This window comes from Chiloscyllium punctatum, chromosome 30 (genome assembly GCF_047496795.1).
Source record: "Chiloscyllium punctatum isolate Juve2018m chromosome 30, sChiPun1.3, whole genome shotgun sequence".
Taxonomy (NCBI): domain Eukaryota; kingdom Metazoa; phylum Chordata; class Chondrichthyes; order Orectolobiformes; family Hemiscylliidae; genus Chiloscyllium; species Chiloscyllium punctatum.
The window spans coordinates 22145305-22171847 of NC_092768.1; the positions used below are offsets into that span (position 1 = coordinate 22145305).

At 47.9% G+C, this 26543-nt stretch overlaps 2 protein-coding genes across 5 annotated transcripts in view; one reads left to right on the plus strand and one right to left on the minus strand.

Moving 5' to 3' along the window:
- The window catches only part of LOC140455048 (E3 ubiquitin-protein ligase TRIM39-like), a 58937-nt gene extending 32541 nt beyond the window's left edge, over positions 1-26396 (plus strand). The window contains 6 exon segments of the mRNA XM_072549716.1: positions 3701-4183; positions 4284-4379; positions 4473-4706; positions 8437-8459; positions 9895-10010; positions 25486-26396. Of these exon segments, the coding sequence (XP_072405817.1) occupies positions 3701-4183; positions 4284-4379; positions 4473-4706; positions 8437-8459; positions 9895-10010; positions 25486-26036 (1503 nt within the window). The 3' untranslated portion in view covers positions 26037-26396.
- Positions 1-26543, minus strand: part of LOC140455252 (zinc-binding protein A33-like) — a 476866-nt gene that overhangs the window by 59582 nt on the left and 390741 nt on the right. The gene's annotated exons all lie outside the window — the stretch shown is intronic.

Genomic DNA, 26543 nt, shown 5'->3' on the forward strand with positions numbered 1-26543 from the left:
GATATTACTACTCTCAAGGACCTCCTTTTTTTAATTTCTACCTAACTCTCTGTAATTTCCATTCAGAATCTCAACCTTTTCCCTTCCAATGTTATTGGTTCAATGTGGACAGTGACCTCTTGCTGGCTCCTCTCCCCCGTGAGAACCATGTCTGCACCCTCTCTGAGATATCCTTGATTCTAGCACCAGGGAATCAACACACCATTCTGCTTTTTTGCTGCTAGCCACAGAAACATCTGTCTGTACCTCAGACTTCAGAATTCCCTAACACAATTGATCTCTTGGAAGCCAACTTACCTCTCCTTGCATTAGAGCCTGTCTCAATACCAGAAACTTGGCTGTTCGTGCTACTTTCCCCTAAGAATCCATCACCCCCTACATTTTCCAAAACAGCATACCTGTTTGAAATGGGTATATCCGCAAAAGAAGGGCTCATGCCCGAAACGTCGATTCTCCTACTCCTTGGATGCTGGCTGACCTGCTGCGCTTTTCCAGCAACACATTTTCAGCTCATAACCACAAAAGACTCCTGCACTAGCTGCCTACCTCTCTTACCTTTCCTGGAGTTAACCCATCTATGTGGCTGTATCTGAGACATCCCCCCTCACCTCCTTTCACTGCCATCCATCCACATACTGTTGCTGTTGCAAATTCCTCATTGCTTCTAACTATCTCTCCAACTAATCCATTTGATCTGATAAGATTCGCATCCAGCAGCATTTATGGCACATATAAAACATGGAACATAAAACAATACAGCACAAAACAGGCCTTTGGCCCTTGATATTGTGCCAATCTGTGAACTAATCTAAGCCCAGCCCCCTACACTATCCCTTCATCAGCCATGTGCGTATCCAAGGATTGTGTAAATCTCACTAATGTTGCTGAGTTAACGACATTGGCAGGCAGGCATTCCATGCTCTTAGCATTCTCTGAGTATAGAACCTGCCTCTGACATCTGTCTTAAATCTATCACCCCTCAATTTGTAGCTATGCCCCCTCATACAAGCTGATGTCATCATTCTCGGAAAAAGACTTTAACTGTCTACCCATCTTGTATGTCTCTATTAAATACCCTCTTAGCCTTCTTCTCTCCAAGGAGAACAGACCCAACTCTCTCAGCCTTTCTTCATAAAACCATCCCTCCAGAGCAGGCAACATCCTGGTAAATCTCTTCTGCACCTTTTCCAATGCTTTTACATCTTTCCTGTAATGGGGCAACCAGAACTGTACACAATATTCCAAGTGTGGCTGCACTAGCATTTTGTATAGTTACAGCATGACATTATGGCTCTGGAACTCAGTCCCTCTACCAATAAAACCGAACACACCATATGCTTTCTTAATAACGCTGCCAACCTGGATGGCAACTTTCAGGGGTCTATGTACATGGACTCCAAGATCCCTCTGGACACCTACATTACCAAGAATCTTTCCATTGACCCAGTATTCTGTCTTCCTGTTATTCTTCATAAAGTGACATTTATTTGCATTGAACTCCATTTGCCACCACTCAGCCCAATTCTGCAGTTTATCCATGATCCCCTGCAACCTGCAATATTCTTCCACACTGTAAACTTTTCCACCGACTTTAGTGCCGTCTGCAAACTCACTAATCAATCCACCTATGCCTGAATCCAAGTCATTTATAAAAATGACAAACAGCAGTGGTCCTAGAATAGGTGCTCGTGGCACACCACTAGTTATCGGACTCCAGGCTGAATATTTTCCATCAACCACCACTCACTGCCTTCTTACAGAAAACCAGTTTCTAATCCAAACTGCTAAATCAACCTCAGTCCCATTCCTCTGCAATTTCTCCAACAGTCTACTATGTGGAACCTTATCAAAGGCTTTACTGAAGTCTATGTACACCAAGTCAACTGCCCTACCCTCATCCACATGCTTCGTCACCTTCTCAAAAAATCTCAATGAGATTTTGTGAGACATCAAACCATGTTGACTATCTGAAATCAAATTGTTGCTTGCTAGATCGTTTTAAATCCTATCTCTTAGAATCCTTTCCAAAACTTTTCCTACAACAGATGTAAGGCTTACTGGTCTATAATTACATGGGTCATCTCTACTGCCCTTCTTGAACAATGTTTGCATTCCTCCAGTCCTCTGGTACTATACCTGTAGATAATGACGACTCAAAGGTCAAGACCAAAAGCTCCAACATCTCCTCCCTTCCCAGAGAATCCTCAGATAAACCTCATCTGGCACAGGAGACTTGTCTCCTTTCACTCCTTCTAGAATTGATGACACCTCCTCCTTACTAACCTCAATCCTATATCCACAGTAATCCTTAAACTCTCTTTAATCTCCCACATCTGGCAAGAAGTACATAAAGGCCATTTTTGCTCCTTCACAATCTACAGACTGAGAAAATAACACCCTCTTATTCCTCTACAAAACACTTCACCAGGTTAAATACATAATTATGGCTTAAATTTAATCAAGAGACATATCTCCAAAAACATACAAACAAGAAACAACCCACTCTACTCACTACTGCAGACTTTCTGTAGGCCACTTAAACAACTAAATTATCTGATTCTGTGCTGTGAACTTCACCCAAACAGTTCCTCCACGATCAGTTGTGAATTTCACTGTTTGTTAATTTTCCTAGACGCACTCCAGAGATACATGAATTCAAAACAGCAATTGCAGTAACTGTGCAGATACCCTCTCTGCTGCACTGTGTTCACCATGTGCTTCCTTTGTCTGTTCTGCTCCCTTTTAAAACTTGTTGTTTTGACTTTTTTTATCAAAGGAAATATTAGAATTCTCTGTTAATGTGTGATACATTCTGCAGTGTTTCACTGGCTCTGAATTAGTCGACATCAACCAATTTTATTGACATCAGGGTTTTGTTTTCACAGGGACAGCGACACTGCTATCAAGGGGAACAAATGTTTAGAGATCTCGGGGATTGATCAGGTTCACGTCATTGCTGGGCTTCAAGTGCCTGATGTATTTCCTTCATCACTTTGGTCAGTACATGTGTGGAGTTTGCATATTCTCTCTGTGTCTGCGTGGGTTTCCTCCGGGTGCTCCGGTTTCCTCCCACAAAAATGTGCAGGTGAGGTGAATTGGCCGTGCTAAATTGCCCGTCGTGTAAGTTGAAGGGGTAAATATAGGGGAATGGGTCTGGGTGGGTTGCTCTTCGGAGGATAGGTGTGGACTTGTTGGGCTGAAGGGCCTGTTTCCACACTGTAAATAATCTAATCTAAAAAAATTTCAGAGGGGCTGAATGGCTTCAGTTGTTGTGATCGGCGCTACATAAATGCAGGAAACTCACAGACCCATTTCTGCATCTGTCATTGCAGTATCATCTGGTCATTTTATAATTCTTTTTGTTTGAGGTTGAGTGCCTGTAATCATTCACACAATTCAGGTTCCGGATCCCGATCTGACCCTGAGTTTCACCAAAGGGTTTATGATCGGCAGTGAGATTCGTGAAACCTGGGTCCCAGCCCATCTTACACACCTTCTCTCCTCCCTCCCGCCCTCTCTCTCACTGTCCCTCCCCCAAAGGTAACCCTCCCGGCCAGGGTGAAGTCCCCCTCGGCGGACTAAAACTGTTTCAACTCAAAATATTGTCTTTCACTGGTTCCCAGGTCAAAATCTTCATAAAACATAGTTACTAAATACTCTTCTCTGACATTTGCCGTGAAATCCATCAGTAAGTGATTGAACTGAATGTGTTCACCAGCGCAGTCACATTGAAACTGAAAGTGGTTTGAAACAGGAAGTGCTGAGATTGATCATGGCTTCCAAACAGCAGCTCCTGAGACTGATCGAGGAGGCAATTTGTCCCATTTGTCTGGATTTCTTCACCGATCCGGTTACACTGGAGTGTGGACACAACTTCTGCCGCTCCTGTATCACCAAGAGTTGGGAAAAGAAGGAGGCAAACTCCTGCCCGGAATGAAGAGAGGAATTTCCGAAAAGAAATCTCAGGATAAATCGGGCCTTAGCGAATCTGGCCGAGGAGTATCGAAAATTAAAGCTGGATCCCAAAGAGAAGGAAAGTAAACCTCACTGTGAGAAACATCAGGAAGATCTGAAACTGTTTTGTGAAACTGACAAGAAATTGATCTGTCTGATTTGTAGAGATTCGCGGGAACACAGAGAGCACCGCTTCCTGCCGATTAATGAGGCTGTTGAAATCTACAAGGTAAAAGAGAATAATTTATAAATTGCGTGTTTCATCACATATCCCTGATCCCAAACCAGACCTAACACAGCTAACTTTTCAATTTCTTTTTCAATCACAGGATCAGTTGAAATCTTCATTAGATTCTCTCACTGAGAAGAAATCGGCGGTTCTACAAACAGAACTGACTCAGAAACGGAAGATTTCCGAAGTGAGGGTGAGCTCTCCCTGTGCTAATTCTCTGGGATCTCCGTTGGTTTTGTTCCCTTTATCGCGGGACATTAATGAGGTTTCACATTTCATTTGGTAGGAACAGGCGAGCAGTCTGCAGACCCACATCACATCCGAGTTCACTAAAATACACCAGATTCTCACTGAGAAAGAGCAGCGTTTACTCAGAGATCTCAGGGAAGAAGAGGAGAGGATTGTCGAAACAATGGAGAAAAACCTTCGAGAGATTCAGGAGAATTTAAATTCCATTGAGGAGGAACTCTCAAAGTTGCAGAAACAGATGGAACAAAAAGACGAGCTGATGTTTCTGAAGGTGAGGGAATGTATTGCAGGGTATTTCAGAGAGATTTCGGACATGATGACAACTGTAAAAATAATATGGAATGTTGTATAAAAAAGTGAACTGACCTTGTGACTGTCCGGACGGTTCTGCTGTTCAAAGTTAAAAATCACACAACACCAGGTTATAGTCCCACAGGTTTACTTGGAAGCACACTGGCTTTCTGCTGGTGGCACTGTAGAAGGGTCAATGCTCCCGAAACGTTCACTCTGATTTCTTTCCACAGATTCTTCCAAACCTGCTGAGATTTTCCAGTAATTTCTTTTTGTTTTGTAACCGCTGCCACACTCTCTGCAGATTCTCGGGCACGCCGGCATTCTCCCGAGAATGGGTTGGATGTTTTTATTTGTTTTGTTATGATCTCCGTGTTCCCCAATTTTAATTACCTCCTGGAACTCCCATTGTAATCCAGTTCCAGTTCCACGTGGAGAGTGTGTGGGTGTGACTGGTACAGTGGGAGTGTGACAGTCACTGTGTCTGTGAGCGGGACTGATGGTTAGCTCCAGATTCTGGATTAGTGGTGCTGGAATAGCACAGCAGTTCAGACAGCGTCGAGCAGTAAAATCGACGTTTAGGGCAAAAGCCCTTCATCAGGAATACAGGCAGAGAGTCTGAAGGGTGGAGAGATAAATGAGAGGAGGGTGGGGGTGGGGAGAAAGTAGCATCGAGTACAATAGGTGAGTGGGGGAGGGGATGAAGGTCGGGGCAGGAGGGTGGAGTGGATCGGTGGAAAAGAAGATAGGCAGGTCGGAGAAGTCATGGGGACTGTGCTGAGCTGGAAGTTTGAAACTAGGGTGAGGTGGGGGAAGGGGAAATGAGGAAACTGTTGAAGTCCACATTGATGCCCTGGGGTTGAAGTGTTCCGAGGCAGAAGATGAGGCATTCTTCCTCCAGGCGTCTGGTGGTGAGGGAGCAGCAGTGAAGGAAGCCCAGGACTTCCATGTCCTCAGCAGAGTGGAAGGGAGAGTTGAAATATTGGGCCACAGAGCGGTGTGGTTGATTGTTGCAGGTGTCCCAGAGATGTTCCCTAAAGCACTCTGTGAGGAGGCATCCAGCCTCCCCAATGTAGAGGAGACTGCATTGGGAGCAACGGATGCAATAAATGATATTCGTGGATGTGCAGGTAAAACTTTGATGGATGTGGAAGGCTCCTTTCGGGCCTTGGATGGAGGTGAGGGAGGAGGTGTGGGTTCAGGTTTTGCAATTCCTGCGGTGGCAGGGGAAGGTGCCAAGATGGGAGGGTGTGTTAAAGGCGGGGGGCGGGGGGGTGGTTCTGACCAGGTAGTCATGGAGGTAACAGTCTTTGCGGAAGGCGGAAAGGGGTGGGGAGGGAAATATATCCCTGATGGTGGGGTCTGTTTGGAGGGGGCGGAAATGTTGGCGGATGATTTGGTTTATGCGAAGGTTGGTAGGATGGAAGGTGAGCACCAGTGGCGTTCTGTCCTTGTTACGGTCGGAGGGGTGTGGTCTGAGGGCGGAGGTGCAGGATGTTGACGAGATGCGTTGGAGGGCATCTTTAACCACGTGGGAAGGGAAATTGCGGTCTCTAAAGAAGGAGGCCATCTAATATGTTCTGTGGTGGAACTCGTCCTCTTGGGAGCAGATAAGGCAGAGGCGGAGGAATTGGGAATACGGGGTGGCATTTTTGCAGGAGGTAGGGTGGGAAGAGGTGTAATCCAGGTAGCTGTGGGAGTCGGTGGGTTTGTAAAAAATGTCGGTATCAAGTCGGTCATCATTAATGGAGATGGAGAGGTCCAGGAAGGGGAGGGAGGTGTCAGAGATGGTCCAGGTAAATTTAAGGTCAGGGTGGAATGTGTTGGTGAAGTTGATGAATTGCTCATCCTCCTCACGAGAGCACAAGGTGGCGCCAATGCAGTCATCAATGTAGTGGAGGAAGAGGTGGGGAGTGGTGCCAGTGTCATTATAGGAGATCGATTGTTCTACGTAGCCAATAAAAAGACAGGTATAGCTGGGGCCCATATGGGTATCCATAGCTACCCCTTTGGTCTGGAGTAAGTGGGAGGATTCAAAGGAGAAATTATTAAGGGTGAGGACCAGTTCGGCCAAACAAATGAGAGTATTGGTGGAAGGGTACTGTTGGGGAAGTCGGGAGAGGAAGAAACAGAGGGCTTGGAGGCACTGGTCATGGCGGATGGAGGTATGGATGGATTGGATATCGATGGTGAAGATGAGGCACTGGGGGCCATGGAAACAAAAGTCTTGGAGCAAGTGGAGGGCGTGGGTGGTGTCTCGAACGTATGTGGGGAGTTCCTGGACTAGGGGGGATAGGACAGTGTCAAGGTAGGTAGAAATGAGTTCAGTGGGGCAGGAGCATGCTGAGACAATGGGTCGGCCAGGGTGATCAGGCTTGTGGATCTTGGGAAGGAAGTAGAAACGGGTGGTGCGGGGTTCCCGGACTATGAGGTTGGAAGCTGTGGGTGGGAGATCTCCTCATGTGATGAGGTTCTGTATGGTCTAGGAGATGATGGTTTGGTGATGGGGGGTGGGGTCATGGTCGAGGGGGTGGTAGGAAGAGGCGTCCTCGAGTTGACGTTTGGCTTCAGAGGTGTAGAGGTCAGTTCGCCAGACTACTACTGCGCCCCCTTTATCTGCTGGCTTGATGGTGAAGTCGGGATTGGAGGAATTGGAGCAGAGGAATTGAAGGGCTGTGCGTTGTAAGGGTGAGAGGTTGGAGTGGGGGAGGGGGATAGATAGGTTGAGGTGGTTAACATCCCGGCGGCAGTTGGAAATGAAGAGATCGTGGACAGGTAACAGACCAGCACGGGGTGTCCATGTGGATGAAGTTTGTTGGAGGTGGGCAAAGGGGTCCTCAGAAGGTGGGTGGGAGTCCTGATTGTGAAAGTAAGCTCAGAGGCGGAGGTGGCGGAAGAAGTGTTCGATGTCACGGCGTGTATTAAATTCATTGATGCGTGGACGGAGGTTGTTGAAGGTGAGTCATTTGCTGAGGACTGATCATTTGTCTTCAGTGAGGCAAAGGTCTGGATGGATGGTGAAAACACGGCAGGACTGGGAGCTGTGACCTGGTGTGGGTATGGAGCTGGGAGTGGGGGTGAAGCTTGTAACTGGAGTAGGTGTAGTGTTGGAGGAATGGTGGTGGAGTCATGACCAGGGGTTGTGTTCCCCTCAGGGTTCTGGGGGGCAGGGATGGTGTGGGATCTGTGGTGGGGGGGGGGCGTGTTAGCAGAATGCAGGTGAGTGGTGTTGGTGGGGTCGGTGGAAGTCACTCAGCATGTGACATTAGCGATGATGTGAGGGGCGGAAGTGATTTCACGTGTGGTGCATGAGGAATTGTGCGGGGTGGAAGTGGCTGTGGGAGCGGCCATGCTGGGGGCAGAAGAGACATCATCAATCAGCGAGGGGGGGAGATGCACCAGCCGCATGGCTAATGGCGTCTGAGCAGTTCCAGAGGCCGGGGAATCTACTGGAATGTTTGAGGAGTGCTGGTTGTGGAGGTGGGTAGATAAAAGTTTGTTGTATTTACAGTTGTTGATGTTTCAGATGGAGTTGAAAGACTGTTTGTTGAGATTATGAATTCTCCTGAGGATGTAGTACAGAGTGGGTCCTTTGCAATTCTGAGAGAGTGTGACCCTCAGCTGAGACAGGGCCTCATTTCAGCAGCCTGTCTGTCTCCTCCTGAAATCTGTTACTGCCATCCTCACTGTTTGTGATTCATTTCTTTCAGGAGGAAGCTTGTCGGAAGAGAAGGTAGGACATGCTCTTTACTGAAACTCTGCACAGTTTGCTCAATAACTCAGGGACGGGTTATTATGGGGTTATTTCCTGGTTAATGGTGCCGCTTCAAATGGTGATTCATCAGATAACAGTAACTTCGGTTATGATTCACACATGATTGTTTTTATAAGAAGAAGATTGTTACAGGTTTTAAACAGTATTAGATTTTACAAAACTGTTCTACAATATTGTAAACAATGACAAGATGCCTGTAAATACAGCCTGGTTTTCAGGCTGGAAGTGATCACTGCCCTGGTTTGGGCTGTTAGCCTGACTGTGACCTTCCCCCGACCCTGTGAGAGACACACTGCCCATGTTTCCAGGGAATGCATGGCTCCTGACCAACTTGAGACAGTCAGAGTTTAAAGGGGGAATCATTTTTGTTTCACCTTTTACAATAGGGGTGGCACGGTGGCACACTGGTTAGCACTGCTGCCTCATAGCGCCAGAGACCTGGGTTCAATTCCCGCCTCAGACGAATGACTGTGTGGAGTTTGCACGTTCTCTCCGTGTCTGCGTGGGTTTCCTCCGGGTGCTCCGGTTTCCTCCCACAGTCCAAAGATGTGCAGGGTCAGGTGAATTGGCCATGCTAAATTGCCCGTAGTGTTAGGTAAGGGGTAAATGTAGGGAATGGGTGGGCTGCGCTTCGGCGGGTCGGTGTGGACTTGTTGGGTCGAAGGGCCTGTTTCCACACTGTAAATCTAATCTAATCTAATCTAATACTAACTCTCACCGTAGCCTTTATAAAAGGTATAATAAATGCAAAAATAAAAATGATAATTAATTAGTCCAATCTAATGTTCTGAGGTACTTTACAGGAGAGTTGGAAAGTGTAGAAAATGTGTCACTGAGCTATTAATCCAGATGATTGCTGTGGGTTTTAGTGGATCTTGAAGGAGGAAAGAGGAATAGAGAGATGGAGAGTCTCGGGGAGAATGGAATTCCAGAGCTGAGGATCTCAGCAGCTGAAGGTCCAACCTCCAATGGGTGGAGAGACTAAAATCAGAGATGGTCAGAAGGCCGGAGAAGTAGGACTCTCTGAGGGTTGTGGGACCCATGTATTGCACAGATGGAGGTGGGACTTTGAGATGTTTCAGGTTTTTTTGCCTCTGTTCCACAAGCTCTGTTTAGAATACAGCAAGGGGATGGGGAAATGTATATCTGTGTGTGATGTCTCAGTTACTATTCTGTTGTCAGGACATGGGCCTTTCTCTGGACCTGGACATTTCCAATCCTTGCCCGTGCATTGTCAAATTCTTGTTGGATCAGTTACAAAAATAAGAGGAACGTTTCACTTTCTAATCCAGGGACTCAAACATGAAAAATGCGGAAAGCTTGAATACTTAAATGTTTTCATCAATGTTCGAACAAAGCAGAGGTTATCGTGTCATCTGTTTAATGTTTACAGGATTAGTGATGAGAAGATGACACTCTCAGCTGCTGATGGCTCTCTGTCTCTCGGATTGTTCACCGGCCCTTTACAGTACACTGTCTGGAGAGAAATGATACACACCATTCACCCAGGTAAACATGTGCATTCATTTTCCTAATGATAGATTCAGATGTGCAGGGTCTCCAAGTCCCCAGTTTACATCTTCACATCACTAGTTGTTAATTCTGGAAGACTCTCCCTGGAAACATTGTACTTTCTGTGGGTCCATTTGGGTAAGTGTCTGAAGCCACCAGCTCTGTGTGTCAGAGCAGTGAAGGGTTCTGTCTCACCAGATGATAGAGCACGGAAACAGGAGTTCGAGAGGAGACTGGGCTGGCTGCATCTGGAGTGACATTGGAGGAACAGTTTTTATCATATTATCAGGAAGGCATGTAGACATTAAAGAGCCAGTGTTAAAAGACACATATCTCATGGGGCTTGTGAGAGAAACAAAAACAGAAATTGCTTGAAAAGCTCAGCAGGTCTGTGGAGAGAAATCAGAGTTAACCTTTCAGATTGAGTGATCTTTCCTCAAAACTGATAGTAGCTGGGAAAAGTCAGTTGATACGCAGAAGGTACAGTGGGGAGGAGGTAAGGAGGAAATGATAGGTGGGGATTGACCCCAAAGAGAGAGAAGAACAGTTAGAAAGACAAAAGAGTAGATAATGATTAGGTTAGGAGAGTGAATACCTGGTGATGGAGACTGTTAATGCCGAATAATAGGCAGAGTGTAACGGCAGTGATAACAAGACCTGATATGTGGGGTAGTGGTCTAGTTCATGGTAGAGCTCTGGGCCTAGAATTATTGGACTTGAAATTGAGTCCAAAGACTTGCAGGGTCCGGATGTGGAAAATTAAGTGTTGTTATTCCAGCCTGCACTGAGCTTCAGTGGAGCTCTGCAACAAGCTTGAGACAGAGATGTTGCCCAGAGAACAGGAAGCTGAGTTAAAGTGGTAAGCAGCTGGAAGCTCAGGGTCCTTTTTTTTCAGGCAGAACACAGATGACTTGTTTCCCCAATACAGAGGAGACCACATTGTGAGCAGTGAATGAAGGACACGACATTGTGAAAGTGCTACTCACCTTGTGGGTGTGTTGGACCCTGGATACTGAGGAGGGAGGAGGTAAATGGGCAAGTGTTGTATCTTTGGCAGTTGCTGAAGATGTTGCTGTGGAGCTGTGCATGGCTGTTGGGAGTGAAGGAAGAGTGCACCAGGGTGAATGGAAGGGAACGGTCCCTGTGAAAGGCTGACAAGGGAGCAGAGGGAAATATGTGCCTGGTGGCAGAAATGCTGTCTGATGTTCTTCTGGTTGTGGATGCTGGTGGGATGGTAGGTTAGGATGAGGGGAATGCTATCACTGTTGTGGCAGAAAAGAGAGGGGGTGTGGGCTGAAGTGTGGGAGGTAGGTCAGACCCAGTTGAGGGCACTCTCAACAACATTGCTATGGAGACTTCAGTTGGGGAAGGATGTGGGCCTTTCCGAGGCTCCCTTGTCAAAGTTTGCCTTGTCGGAGCAGATGAGAATGGAGACGGAGGAACTGGGAGAATGGAATAAGAGTGTTTACAGGAAGCAGGATACAAGGATGTATACTTTAGGTAGCTAGGGGAGTTGGGTTTATATTATTGTTATATATTATTATATTATATTATTATATTATTATTGGATATTATTGTTCAGTCTGTCCCCAGAAATGGAAACAGACATGTCAAGGAAAGAAAAAGGAGGAATCAGTGATCGACTAGCTGGCGGTGGGGGAGGGATGGAAGTTTTTAATTGGCAGTGTCAGAATCGGGGGAGAGGATGGTCAAGTGGGGAAGGTGGAATTTAGATAGTTTAGTGAAGAGAAGGAGTTGTAAACACTGAGAGACTACATTTTATAAGTGAAGATTTTGGATGGTCTTACTGAAGTGATCAATGATGAAAACCGCAGCAAATAAATATCAATTGAAAGAAATGTGGATGCTGTAAATAAGAGACAAAAACAGAATTTGCTGGAAAAGCTCAGCACATCTGGCAGCATCTGTGATGTGTTAAAGGAGCAGGCAACTGGAAGCTCAGGGCCTTTTTTATAGACAGAATGCAAGTGTACAGCAAAGCTGTCACCCAGTCAATGCTTTATTTCCCCAATGTAGAGGAGACCACATTGTGAGCAGTGAATGCAGTAGATTCGATTGAGTGAAGTGATTGAGTTTTTTGAAAAAGTAACAAAGAGGATTGATGAGGGCAGAGTAGTAGATCTGATCTATATAGACTTCAGTAATGTGTTCGACAAGGTTCCCCATGGGAGACTGATTAGCAAGGCAAGATCTCATGGAATACAGGGAGAACTAGCCATTTGGATACAGAACTGGCTCAAAGATAGAAGACAGAGGGTGGTGGTGGAGGGTTGTTTTTCAGACTGGAGGGCTGTGACCAGTGGAATGCCGCAAGGATTGGTGCTGGGTCCTCTACTTTTTGTTATTTACATAAATGATTTGGATGCGAGCATAAGAGGTACAGTTAGTAAGTTTGCAGATTACAACAAAATTGCAGGTGTAGTGGACAGCAAAGAGGGTTACCTCAGATTACAACAGAATCTGGACCAGATGGGCCAATGGGCTGAGGATTAGCAAATGGAGTTTAATTCAGATAAATGCGAAGTGCTGCATTTTGGGAAAGCAAATCATCGCGGGTCTTATACACTTAATTTTAAGGTCTTAGGGAGTTTTGCTGAACAAAGAGACCTTGGAGTGCAGGTTCATAGCTCCTTGAAAATGGAGTCACAGGTAGATAGGATAGTGAAGAAGGCATTTGGTATGCTTTCCTTTATTGGTCAGAGTATTGAGTACAGGAGTTGAGAGGTCATGTCGCAACTGTACAGAACATTGATTAGGCCACTGTTAGAATATTGCATGCAGTTCTGGTCTCCTTCCGATTGGAAAGATGTTGTGAAACCGGAAAGAGTTCAGAAAAGATTTACAAGGATGTTGCCAGGGTTGAAGGATTTGAGCTATAGGGAGGGACCAAACAGGCTGGGGCTGTTTTCCCTGGAGTGTCAGAGGCTGAGGGGTGACCTTATGGAGGTTTACAAAATTGTGAGGGAGATGGATAGGGTAAATCAGCAAAGTCTTTTCCCTGGTGCCGGGGAGTCCAGAACTATAGGGCATAGGTTTAGGGTGAGAGGGGAAAGATATAAAAGAGTCGTAAGTGGCAACATTTTCACGCAGAGGGTGGTATGTGTATGGAATGAGCTGCCAGAGGAAGTGGTGGAGGCTGGTACAATTGCAACATTTAAGATGCATTTGAATGAGTATATGAATAGGAAGGGTTTGGAGGGATATGGGCCGGGTGTTGGCAGGTGGGACTAGATTGGGTTGGGATATCTGGTCGGCATGGACGGGTTGGACAGGAGGGTCTGTTTCCATGCTGTACATCCCTATGACTCTCTGACTCTAAGTGCAGATAAGGCATTGCTTCACCTGGAGGTCTGTTTGGATCCTTGAAGACTGAGGAGGGAGGAAGGAAACGGACAGGTGTTTCACTTTCAGCAGTCTCAGGGGTAGGTGCCATGAGGCTGTGGGGGGCTGTTGGGAGTGAGGGAAGAATAGACCAGGGCATCCTGGAGGGAACAGTCCCCGTGGAAGGTGGACAAGGGAGGGGAGAGGAATAGGTGTCTGGTAGTGGCAGAAATTATGGTTGATGATCTTCTGGATGTTGGTGCTGGTGGGATTGTTGATAAGGACAAGAGGAACCTTATCAGTGTTGCAGGAGGGAAGAGAAGGGGTGAGAGTTAAAATGCCAGAGATGGGTTGGCCCCAGTTGAGGACCTTGTCAACAACAGTGCTGGGGAAACCATGGTTCAGGAAGAGAGATTGCATATCCACGGGAAAGAGGAGGCAGCTGGCGCCATAAGCTGGAAATTTTGGAATGGGCATCGTGTCAGAGGAATGGTATTTGTAAGTGAGCAGGGACTGCATCACGGTAGGAAATGATGAGGTCTGTGAGGCAGGAGCAGGCAGAAAGAATGGGTCTGCCCAGGTAATCCTGTTTGTGTATTTTGGGAAAGAGGTAGAAGCAAGTTGTGTGGGATTGGGGAACGATCAGCTGGAGGTAGTTGGAGTGGGGGCGCGGATCCCCAGATGAAATGAGGTTGGTGACCGTGGTTCGCACAATGGCCTGATGTTCCATCATGGGGTCACAGACGAGAAGCAGATAGGAGGAGGTAGCTGAGAGGTATCTCAGCTTCTGCAATGCAGTGGTCAGTTTGTTGACTATTATAACACCACCCTGATCAGCAGGTTTAATAACAAATAAGGATTGGATCTGAAGGCATTGAGCATGGTACTGCTTCCCTCTACCATTCGGAATTGAAAAGCTTTATCGATTTTCTTTCCAACTTCCACCTCACTCTCACCTTCACCCAGTCGCTCCCTGAATCCGCCCTTCCCTTCCTCAACATCTCTATTTCTATTTCTGGGGATAGATTGGCCACTAATATCCACAGTAAACCCTCCGACTCCCACAATTACCTGGCCTTTACATTCTCACACACTGCTCTCTGTAAAGTCTCCATTCCATTCTCCTAGTTATTCCGTCTCCATCGTATTCGTTCCGATGATGTTAACTTTGACAACGGATCCTCTGAAATGTCCACCTTTTTCCTCAACCGAGGATTCCTCTGGGCCCTCAAGTGGGACCAACCCATCTCTCACACTTCAGCCCTCACCCCCTCTCTTCCCTTCTGCAACAGTGATAGGGTTCCCCTTGTCCTTACCTACCATCCCAACAGCATCCATCTCCAGAGGATCATCAGCTGCCATTTCCGCCGTTTCCAGTGAGATGTCACCACCAGACACCACACACCTCCCCTTCCACAGGAACCATTCCCTTTGGGACACTGTTTACTTCCAACGCCCCCTCAGAATGTCATAGCACCTTCCCCGCAACTGCTGAAGGTGTAACACCTGTCAATTTACTTCCTCCCTCCTCAGTATCCAAGGGCCCAAACACATCTTCACCTGCCTGCACTTCTCACAATCTCGTTTACTGCATTCACTGCTCACAGTGCAGCCTCCTTTCTATTGGGGATATGAAGGGTCGACTTCAGAACACTTGCATTCTGTTTGACAAAAAAGACCCTGAAATTCCAGATGCCTTTTAACACACTTCCCTGTAACCTGATAAAAACAATGGGAGAAAGTGAGGCCTGCAGATGCTGGCGATCAGAGCTGTAAAATGTGTTGCTGGAAAAGCACAGCAGTTCAGGCAGCATCCAGTGATCAGGAGAATCAACGTTTCGGGCAAAAGCCCTTCATCAGGAATACAGGCAGAGAGCCTGAAGAGTGGAGAGTTAACTGAGATGAGGATGGGGGTGGGGAGAAAGTCGCATAGAGTACAGTAGGTGAGTGGGGGAGGGGATGAAGATGATAGGTAGGAAATGATCTGAGAGTTGCATTGGGACAGGGACTCCCTGAGATTCTTGTAGAGAAAGGAGGAAAACTTCTTCAAGGCAGGCATCCTTGCAAGAGGATTCGCAATAGGGTTAAAATTGAGGTAAAAACAATTGAAGAAAGTGAGGACTGCAGCTGCTGGAGATTAGACCTGAAAAATGTGTTGCTGGAAAAGCACAGCAGGTCAGGCAGCAACCAAAGATCCCTGTAACCTGCCAACACCTCTGCCTCAGGCTTACTGCAGTGCTCCAATGCAGCTCAATGCAAGCTGGAAGTACAGCACGTCACTTTCAGCTTGGGGATCGTGCAGCCTTCCAGGCCCAATATCAAATTGAATAACTTTGGGATCTGCGCTCTCACACCACCAGGCCTTGTTATCACAGAGACTGCTATTACATACAAACCATTGTTAGCCACTAACAGTCTCCATTAACAGCTATTCACCCCCCTAGCCAGATTGTTATCCACTCATTTGTCTGTCTAACTGCTCTTCTCTCTCTTTGGGCTCAATCCCCACCTATCATTTACTCTTCACCCCTTCTCCCCCACCATATCTCCTGTATATAACCTGACATTTCCTAGCTACCACCAGTTCTGAGGAAACATCACTCAATCCAAAATGTTCACTCTGATTTCTCTGCACAGATGCTGGCAGACCTGTTGAACCTGATAAATATCTATGAGTGGAACATAGTCAAATATTAAACAAAGCAGATATTTATAAACTTCCATAAGGGGAGGGTGAAAAGCCAGCTTGCAGCTAGTGAGGTTGTTATGACTTACACACTTAATGGTCAGGTCCTGGGGAGTGTTTCTGAACAAAGAGACGTTGGAGTGCAGGTTCATAATTCCTTGAAAGTGAAGTTGCAGGTAGATAGGATAGTGAAGACGACATTTGGTATGCTTTCCTTTCTTGGTCAGAGCATCGAATATAGGAGTTGGAAAGTAATATTGCAACTGTACAGCACAGTGATTAGACCAGTTTTGGAACACTGTGTGCAGTTCTGGTCTCCCTCCTATTGGAAGGCTGTTGTGAAACTTGAAAGAGTTCAGAAAAGATTAACAAGGGTGTTGCCGGGATTGGAGGATTTGAGCTAGAGGGAGAGGCTGAATAGGCTGGGACTGTTTTCCTTGGAGCGTCAGAGGCTGAAGGGTGACCTTATAGAGGTTTACAAAATTATGAGGGGCATGGATAGGGTAAATTGGCAAAGTCTTTTCCCTGGGGTCAGGGAGTCTAAAGTAAAAGGCATAGGTTTAGGGTAAGAGGGAAAACAGTTAAAATGGACCTAAAGAGAAACGTTTTCATGCAAACGATGGTCCATCTATGGAATGAGCTGCCAGAGGAAGTGGAGGAGGTTGTCACAATGACAACATTAAAAATGCATCTGAATTGTTATATGAAGAGGATGGATTCAAGAGGGATATGGGCCAAGTGCAGGCAAATGGAACTAGATTCGGTTATGATATCTGGTCAGCACAGATGAGTCAGACTGAAGTGTCTATTTCTGTGCTGTACATCTCTCTGACTCTAAATGAGAGAATTAATCTGTGAACAGTGATGTCACAGAAACAGCAGTGTGATGATGAAAAGTCATCAGTTTTGATTATCTCAGTTGTGGTGGAAAGGTTCAGTGACACCGAGGAAACTAATACATTGTTTTGTTCCTAATGGTGATGCGGGAGATTACAAAGAGGTCCTCAATGGTAGTAATATCTAGATTATTCCCAGTACCATATGCGAGTGAGAGTAGGAGCAGTAGGACAATGTGTGGCTAAGGAGCTGAAGTAAGGGGCAAGAATTCACATTTTTTGACCACTGGAACCTTTGTTGGAATAGACCTGTCGAAGACAGATGGGTTGCACCTGCATTCCTGCATTGGAGGGGGATCAGTATTCTGGCAGGGAGATTTGCTCGTGTGACTTGGGAGACTTTAAACTGGTAAGCAGGGAGGGAATGTATTGATGGGACTCAGATAGTGAGATAAGAAATAAGGTGCAGTAGATAAAGGGAGTAAGTTTAGTACTCAAGGTAGGCATGAGCACAGCAGAGAATGAGGTAAGAATGAGCAATTGAACTGCATTTATTTAATGCAAGAGGCCTGAAACATAAGACCGATTAATTTAGGGCATGGTTGGGAACTCAGGATTGGAATATCATAGCTATTAGTGGTGAAACGTGGCTCAGGGAAGGGAAGGGTGTCATAGTAAAGATAGAAAGGGAGGCAAGAAAGGAGGGGTGTGGTATTTTTAATTAAAGATTACATTATGATTGCACTTCAAGAGAATACTCCTGGGGACAATCAAGGGACGTTATTTGGGTGTAACTCGGAAAGACCTCATTGGGATTGTAGTATAAGCTGTCAAATAGACAGTGGAAAATTGAGAAGCAACATGCAGGGAGATCTCAGATATCTGTAAGGTTAATAGGGTTGCAATAATAGGGAATTTTAACTTTCCAAGCGTAAACTGGGAATTCCATTGTGCTAAGAAGTTGGATGGATAGGAGTCTATGTGTGTCCAAGAAAATTTTCTTATTCAATATGCAGGTGCACCTGTGTTCCTGGAGTGTCAAAGGCTGAGGGGTGACCTTATTGAGATTTATAAAATCATGAGGAGCATGGAAAGGGCAAACAGACAAGGTAGGAGTGGGGCAGTCCAGAACTAGTTGGCAGAGGTCTATAGTGAGAGGGAAAAGGTTTAAAAGGGCTCTAAGGGGCAAATGTTTCATGCAAAGGTTGCTGCGTGTATGCAGTGAGATACAGAGGAAGTGGTGGTACGATTCCAAAATTTCAAAGGCATCTTGATGGGTACACAAATAGGAAGTGTGAGGAACAAAGCTCACGTATCAATAAATTTCAGTCCGAGTCAAATTCTGAAGCAGCGAACTTTATTGAAATGTTCTAGCTAAACGGGTGGCTAACACGTAGGCACACCAATCCAAAACTTATTTCACAATTTATACAGTTTAACTGAGTTTCTCTCGGTACTTCCCCATTTACTTCATTGGCCTCGCATATTATGCGTCAAACCTATCACTATTCCTTATTGTATTCCGCTCCTGCCTAGCTGCACTCCACCCTTATTTACTTCTCCCACTACTTTAAGCCTGGCGTCCCTTACTCTTGTTTGTTTTATCCCTTATTTGTAACTAACTTGGCTCATTCTGGTGCCGACGTGAAGGCAATCTGCTGAGCTGGTGTGGCTCAGTGTCCTTTTCTTCCTACCATCTTCCTTATCTACTCGTCCTTAACATATTCCATTGTTGCTCGTCCTAATCTTAACTGACTCCCTTCATACAGTTTCATCTTTGCATGCAAGTTTAGCTAACTCAGCTCTTTGCTGAAACAAATATGCAATTGTGTAAATTAGCTCAGAAGCAACTGCTTTACTTATATACCACAGGAAGGTTTAGAAGGTTTTTACAGTTAAGTCCAACTGCTGGCAAATGGGACGAGATTAATTTGGATGAGTTGGTCCAAAAGGTCTGTTTCCATGCTGGATACCTTAATGACTCGAGCAACATCTTATTTTCCACTCTGCTGAAGCCACATGGGGAGAACTTTATAAAAATTGGGGATTACATTGTTAGGAATGTACCATAGACCGACCCCAGTCAGAGATTAAATGCTAACAGGCAGACAAATCTCAGACAAGTGAAAAAACAAAAGGGTGGTTACATCAGAGGAATTCAGCCTCCCCAGGATGAACTGGGACAGGCAGATTGTGAAGGTCTTAGACAGGACAAAATTCTTAAAATGTCTTCACTTAATCTTTTTGAGGAGTGTGTCGAAGATCCAACAGGAGACAGGGCAGGTCTGGAACAGCTGAGATTCACCAAGATGTTGCCTGGGCTGGAGCGTTTCACCTCTGAAGACAGACTTGATTGGCTGGAGATGTTTTCATTGAAGCAGAGAAGGCTGAGGGGAGAACCTGATGATGGTGTAGAAAGTTATGAGGAATGGATTGGACAATAACAGGTACATAGATTTAAGAGAAGGAGCAGGGGTTTTCAAGGGGAATTAAGGATAATATTTTTACCCATGATCGCAGTTGGCATCAGGACCTCACTGCCTGAAAGGAGACAGAAATCTTTGCAACATTTAGGAAGTTATTCAGATGGAGTGATAGAGTCACACAGGATAGAAACAGGCTCTTCCATCGAATGAGTCCACACAGAACAGATATCCCAAACAGATCCTCATCCCATTTGCCAGCATTTGGTCCAAATCCCGCGAAACCCTTCCTATTCATATTGCCATCCTGATGCATTTTAAATGTTGTAATGAGACCAACCTCCACCACTTCCCCTGGCAGACCATTCCATACATGCACTACACTCTGCGTGAACAAGTTGTTTCTCAGGTTCTTCTGGAATCTTTCCCAACTCACCTTAAATCTGAGCCCTCCAGTTCTGGAGTCACCTACCCTGGGAAAAATACATGAGCTATTCACCCATTCCATGCCCTTCACGGTTTTATAAATCTCGAAAAGGTCACCCCTCAGCCTGCAATGCTACAGGGAAAAAAGCCCCAGCCTATTCAGCCACTCCTGAAAACTCAAACCCTCCAGTCCCAGCAACAGTGCTGCAAATTCCTTCCACACTCTCAGGCCTCACAACATACTTACCCCATGGTCGGGTGACCAGAATCACACTCCAGTGTGCCGCACAGCCACAACATGACATCGCAACTCCAATACTCAACGCTCCGACCAATGAAGGCAAGCGTGCCATACTCTCTCTTCACCACCGTGTCTCCCTGCAACTCCACTCCAAAGAACCATGTACCTGCACCCCCAGGCCTCCCATTCAGTAACAGCCCCCCAGGCCCACACCATCAACTGTACTACTCTGGCCTGGTTTGTCCAAACAAAATGCAACATCCATCAAAGTTTTACCTGCACATCTACCAATATTATTCATTGTAACTGTTGCTCCCGATGCATTCTCCTCAACATTGGGGAGTGTGGACACTTCATAAAAGAGCACTTTAGGGAACATTTCTGGGACACCTGCACCAATCAACCCCACCGCCCTGTGGCCCAACATTTCAACTCCCCCTCCCACTCTGCCGAGGACATGCAGGTCCTGGGCCTCATCCACTGCCACTCCCTCACCACCCGATGGCTAGAGGAAGAATGCGTCACCTTCTGCCTCGGAACACTTCAAGCCAATGGCATGGCCACTCCCACAGCCACTTCTGCCCCTCACAATTCCTCATGCACAACACATGACATCACTTCTGCCCCTCACATCATCGCTGATGTCACACGCTGAGTGACTTCCACAGCCCCACTGCCATGTTCACCACCACTTCTGTCAACACCAATGCCACTCACCTGCATTCTGCTGACACGCCCCCCACAGATCCCACTGTTACCATCCCTGCCCACCAGAACCCTGAGGGGAACACCACCCCTGCTCATGACTCCACCCCCATTCCCCCTAACACTACACCCACTCCAGTTACAGGCTCTGCCCCCACTCCCAGCTGCACACCTTCACCAGGTCCTCGCTCCCAGCCCTGCCAAGTTTTCACCATTCCCCCGATCTCTACCTCATCTGAGGATAAACGATCAGTCCTCAGCAAAGGTCTCACCTTTATCCCCTTCCATCTACGCATCATTGAACAATTCTTCCGCCGACTCCACCTCCGAGCTTACTTTCACAATCAGGATTCCTGCCCACCTTCCGAGGACCCCTTCGTCTGCCTCCAGCACACTCCATCCACCTGGACACCCCGCGCTGGCCTATGATCTGCCCTCGACCTCTTCATTTCCAATTGCCGCCGAGACATTAACCGCCTCAACCTATCAACGCCCCCGCCCCCCCAACCTCTCACCCTCACAATGCGCAGCTCTCCACTCCCTCTGCTCCAATCCCGACCTCACCATCAAAGCAGCAGATAAAGGGGGTGCAGTGGTCGTCTGGCGCACTGACCTTTACACCGCTGAAGCCAGATGCCAACTTGAAGACACCTCCTCCTAGCGCCCCCTCGACCATGACCCCACCCCCCTATCACCAAACCACATCTCCCAGACCGTACTGAACCTCATCAGCTCAGGACATCTCCCACCCACAGCTTCCAACCTCATAGCCTGGGAACCCCGCACTGCCCGGTTCTATCTCCTTCACAAGATCCACAAGCCTGGTCACCCTGCCCGACCCATTGCCTCAGTATTCTCCTGCCCCACCAAATGCATCTCTACATACCTCGACACTGTCCTATCCCCCCCTAGTCCAGGACCGCCCCAAATACATTTGAGACACCACCCACACCCTCCACCTCCTCCAAGACTTCCGTTGCCCGGCCCCCAATGCCTCATCTTCACCATGGATATCCAATCCCTCTACACCTCCATCCGCCATGACCAGGGCCTCCAAGCCCTCTGGTTCTTCCTCTCCCGACGTCCCCAATAGTACCCTTCCACCGACACTCTCATTTGTTTGGTTGAACTGGTCCTCAGCCACTGCCAAATCCTCCCACTTCCTCCAGACCAAAGGGTAGCCAAGGGTACCCGTATGGGCCCCAGCTATGCCTGTCTCTTTGTTGGCTTCGTAGAACAGTCCATCTTCTGTAGTTTCACCGGCACCACTCTCCACCTCTTCCTCCACTACATTGATGACTGCATTGGCGCCACCTCGCGCTCCCGTGAGGAGGTTGAGCAATTTATCAACTTCACCAACACATTCCACCCCGACTTTAAATTCACCTGGACCATCTCTGACACCTGCCTTCCCTTCCTGGACCTCTCCATTTCCATTAATGACGACTGACTTGACACCGACATTTGTTACAAACCCACCGACTAGCACAGCTACCTGGATTACATGTCTTCCCACTCTACCTCCTGCAAAAATGCTATCCCATATTCCCAATTTATCCGCCTCCGCCTTATCTGCTCCCAGAAGGACCAGTTCCACCACAGAACACATCAGATGGCCTCCCTTCTTTAGAGACCATAATTTCCCTTCCCATGTGGTTAAAGATGCCCTCCAACGCATCTCATCAACATCCCGCCCCTCAGCCCACAAAAAAACCCACCCCTCCAACTGTAACAAGGGCAGAACCCCCCTGGTGCTCATCTTCCACCCTATTAACCTTTGCAGAAAACACATCATCCGACGACATTTCCGCCACCTCCAAACGGACCCCACCACCAGGGTTTTATTTCCCTCCCCACCCATTTCTGCTTTCCGCAAAGACCGTTCCCTCTGTGACTACCTGGTCAGGTACACGCCCCAAACAACCCACCCTCTCTTCCTGGCACCCTCACCTGCTACTGCAGGAATTGCAAAATCTTTTTTTTTAGATTACTTATAGTGTGGAAACAGGCCCTTCGGCCCAACAAGTCCACACTGCCCCGCCGAAGCGCAACCCACCCATACCCCTGCATCTACCCATTACCTACGCTACAGGCAATTTAGGATGGCCAATTCTCCTGACCTGCACATCTTTGGACTTTGGGAGGAAACCGGAGCACCCGGAGGAAACCCACGCAGACACGGGGAGAACGTGCAAACTCCACACAGTCAGTCGCGTGAGGCGGGAATTGAACCCAGGTCTCTGGCGCTGTGAGGCAGCAGTGCTAACCACTGTGCCACCGTGCCACCCACATCTGTGCCCTCAACTCCATCCAAGGCCCCAAAGGAACCTTTCACATCCATCAAAGGTCTACCTGCATATCCACCAATATCATTTATTGAATCCGTTGCTCCCAATGTGGTATCCTCCACACTGGGGAGACTGGATGCCTCCTAGCAGAGCACTTTAGGGAACATCTCCAGGACACTAGCACCAATCAACCCCACCTCCCTGTGACCCAACATTTCAACTCTCCCTCCCACTCTGCTGAGGACATGCAGGTCCTGGGTCTCCTCCACTGCTCCTCCCTCACCACCTGACGCCTGGAGGAAGAATGCCTCATCTTCTGCGTCGGAACACTCCAACCCCAGGGCATCAATGTGGATTTCACCAGTTTCCTCATTTCCCCATCTCCCACCTCACCCCAGCTCCAACCTTCCAGCTTAGCACCGTCCCCATGACCTGTCCTACCTCCCTATCTTCCTTTCCACCTATCCACTCCACCCTCCTCTCTGACATATCACCTTCATCACCACCCCCATTCACCCATTGTACTCTTTTCTACCTTCCCCCACCCTCCTCTCTGACCTATCACTTCCATCCCCACCCCCATTCACTATGCTACTTTCTCCCCACCTCCATTCCCCCTCTCATTTATCTCTTCACTCTGCAGGCACCCTGCCTCTATTCCTGATGAATGGTTTTTGCCCGAAACATCGATTTTCCTGCTCCTCGGATGCTGCTTGATCTACTGTGCTTTTCCAGCACCACCCTAATCTAGACTCTGGTTTCCAGCATCTGCAGTCCTTGCTTTTACTCGACCATCTTCCTTGTGAAGACTCCCTTTCCTCTTTGAGCTATAGGGGACAGTGAACCTGTATTTCTCCCCTCCAGCTCAGCCATCCCTTCCTCCTCACTCTCAACACCCTTTCTCTCTTCCCCTCACTCACTGCATTTCCATCCCTCAACCATCCCACTCACTCTCCCGATCTCCAAACCTCTAATGTCCACTTATTTTGCGGACCTCCTGTTGTCACCCTCCCATTCTATACTGTCACTCACTCTCTCCTACCCCATCCCAAACAGTCACATCCCCTCAAAAAACCTCCATACCCTCTCCCATATCCTTATTCAGCTTCCAATCATTCCCTCCTCCATCACTTACTCCATGTCTTCACTCTTTCATTCCCTCTCCTGAGATTAAAAACCTTCCCTCATTTTCTCCCATTCTCCTTGATGCTCCCTTTCCCCTTCCATAAACCTTCCCCTACAAATGCAACCCCACTCTACCCTCCCTTAGTCTCCCCACTGCCTTGCTGCCCATCTCTCCTACCTCCCCTCACTGTCCCCTTTCCCACCCATTCACATCACTTCGCTCTCCTCTTTCCCTTGCATTCACCCACCTTCCACTTCTATCCCCACCTGCCCCAATCTTCTTTTCCATTCATCCACGTGCTCCCTTCCTCTTGTTATCACACTCCTCAAGCTCACTTTCCCAGCATTCTCCCCTCCTCTCATTCATCCTTTCTCTCACTTTCCCTTCCCCATTTTGTCACCTACACTCTCCTACTCATTCTTCCCTCTTAATGTGTCTCTTCCTGGACCCAGCCATCTCCCCTTCCAGTCCATGACCCATCCCTCTCTCTCTCATTCTGTTCTCTCCCTCACGCTGCCTTCCCCAACTCTGTCCACACTGTTCACTCTGACTAACCCCTTCAACTCCCCCACCTCTCCTGTGCCCCTCACTCTGCTCATCACTCTCCCCTCCCCCTCCTGGCCCCCACCATCTGACACTCCACTATGCTGTCCAATACCCTGTTGCTCTCCCCTCACTCTCCTTCCCCACCCCTGAGTGCTTCATCTCCCTCGACTTCTGCCACATTCTCTGCCCCTTGCTTTCCCCTCACCTTCTGTTTTAGTTTATCCTCTCCACCACACTTCCCCTTGCCACTACCATCACACTTTCCTCATTTCTCCCCACTCCTCCTGGCTCCCCAGATGATCCTGTCCCGAGGGATACCCCTTCCCACTGCTCTCACCTGGGCACTCAACCCTCCCATTGCTCATTCCCCCTCTGAGGTTCCCCCCCATTCTCTACACTTCTCTCTCTTATACCACCTCTTCACTCTCCTCTCCTCTCACTCCCACATCTCCTCACTTTCCACCCTCTATCCCACATCTACTCACTCTCCCCCTCTTTTTAACCTTGCCCTCCATCCTGCGATAGAGTTAGGTTTAGGGTTCTGTTCTTCCTGTGCACTTCATTTCCCCACCCTCTCCTCCAAATGAGCCTTCTCACCTCCCCTCCCTTACTCCTCCCTCCCCAGCCCTCTGCCTCACCCATCCTTCCTCCTCATTCCTCCACTCTCATCACTCACTGCACTCTCCCTCACTCACTCCTCTTTCCCTGTCCCTCCCCTCCATCAACTCCCCTTTTCCAGACTCGCCCTATCTCCCCTTCACTCCCACCCCCCTCTTTCGCTCAGCCCCTCACTCCCTGCGCCCCTCACTACCTGCTCACTTTCCCTGACGGTGTTATTTGATCTCTCCCCCAGCTCCAGCCTCTCTGACTCTGGATCCGAACACAGCCCATCCCTGGTTCATCCTGTCTGAGGACCGGACCAGTGTGAGACTCGGAGACAAACGGCAGCCGCTTCCTGACTCCCCGGAGAGATTTGATTCCTGTCCCTGTGTCCTGGGTTCAGAGGGATTCACATCAGGGAGACATTACTGGGAGGTGGAGGTGGGAGAGAAGATGGAGTGGGGTCTGGGAGTGGCCCGAGAGTCTGTGATGAGGAAAGGGGAGATCACCCCGAGCTCGGAGACTGGATTCTGGATTGTGGGGCTGTTACCCGGAGATGGTCATTTAGCCGCCACCTCCCCCTCACGGACCCCCCTCTCCCCGAGTGTGAATCCCCGGAAGATCGGGGTTTTCCTGGACTATGAGGGTGGACAGGTGTCATTTTACAATGCGGACACCATGTCCCATCTCCACACTTTCACCCACACTTTCACTGAGAGGATCTTTCCCATCTTCCATCCGGGATGGAATGACGGCGGGAAAAACTCCGCCCCGCTGACAATCTGCGGGATTAAAGGGCACTGACAGATCCATCCCATAATTTCACCCCGTCCCCCTGCCTCCTGCCAGCCGTAAACTGATGGGGGTCGGACTCAGTCTGGGGTAAAGAGGGAGAGAAGAAATAAAATAGAAGCTCAATTGTAGAGAGGGACTGGACTGGGTAGAATGAGCTGTGAGCTGCAGGAACCCGGGGACCTTCCTGCCTGTAATGTTGCTCCACAGGCGGGAGGTGGCGCTACATGACGGTGATGGAGATGAATCAGTCAGTGGGTCTCAGACTGGACTCAGGGGAGTCTTTCCAGGGGGACACCAAATCATTTCACTGCAGGGTCAGGGAGTCTTTCCACGGGACTGGGCTCAATCAAAATAAAAATGTCAAACTGATCTTTCGTGTTCCAACATGTATTAGTAATGCATCTCCCACAAATAGAACATAGAACAGTACAGCACAGAACAGGCCCTTCAGCCCACGATGTTGTGACGACCACTGATCCTCATGTATGCACCCTCAAATTTCTGTGACCATATGCA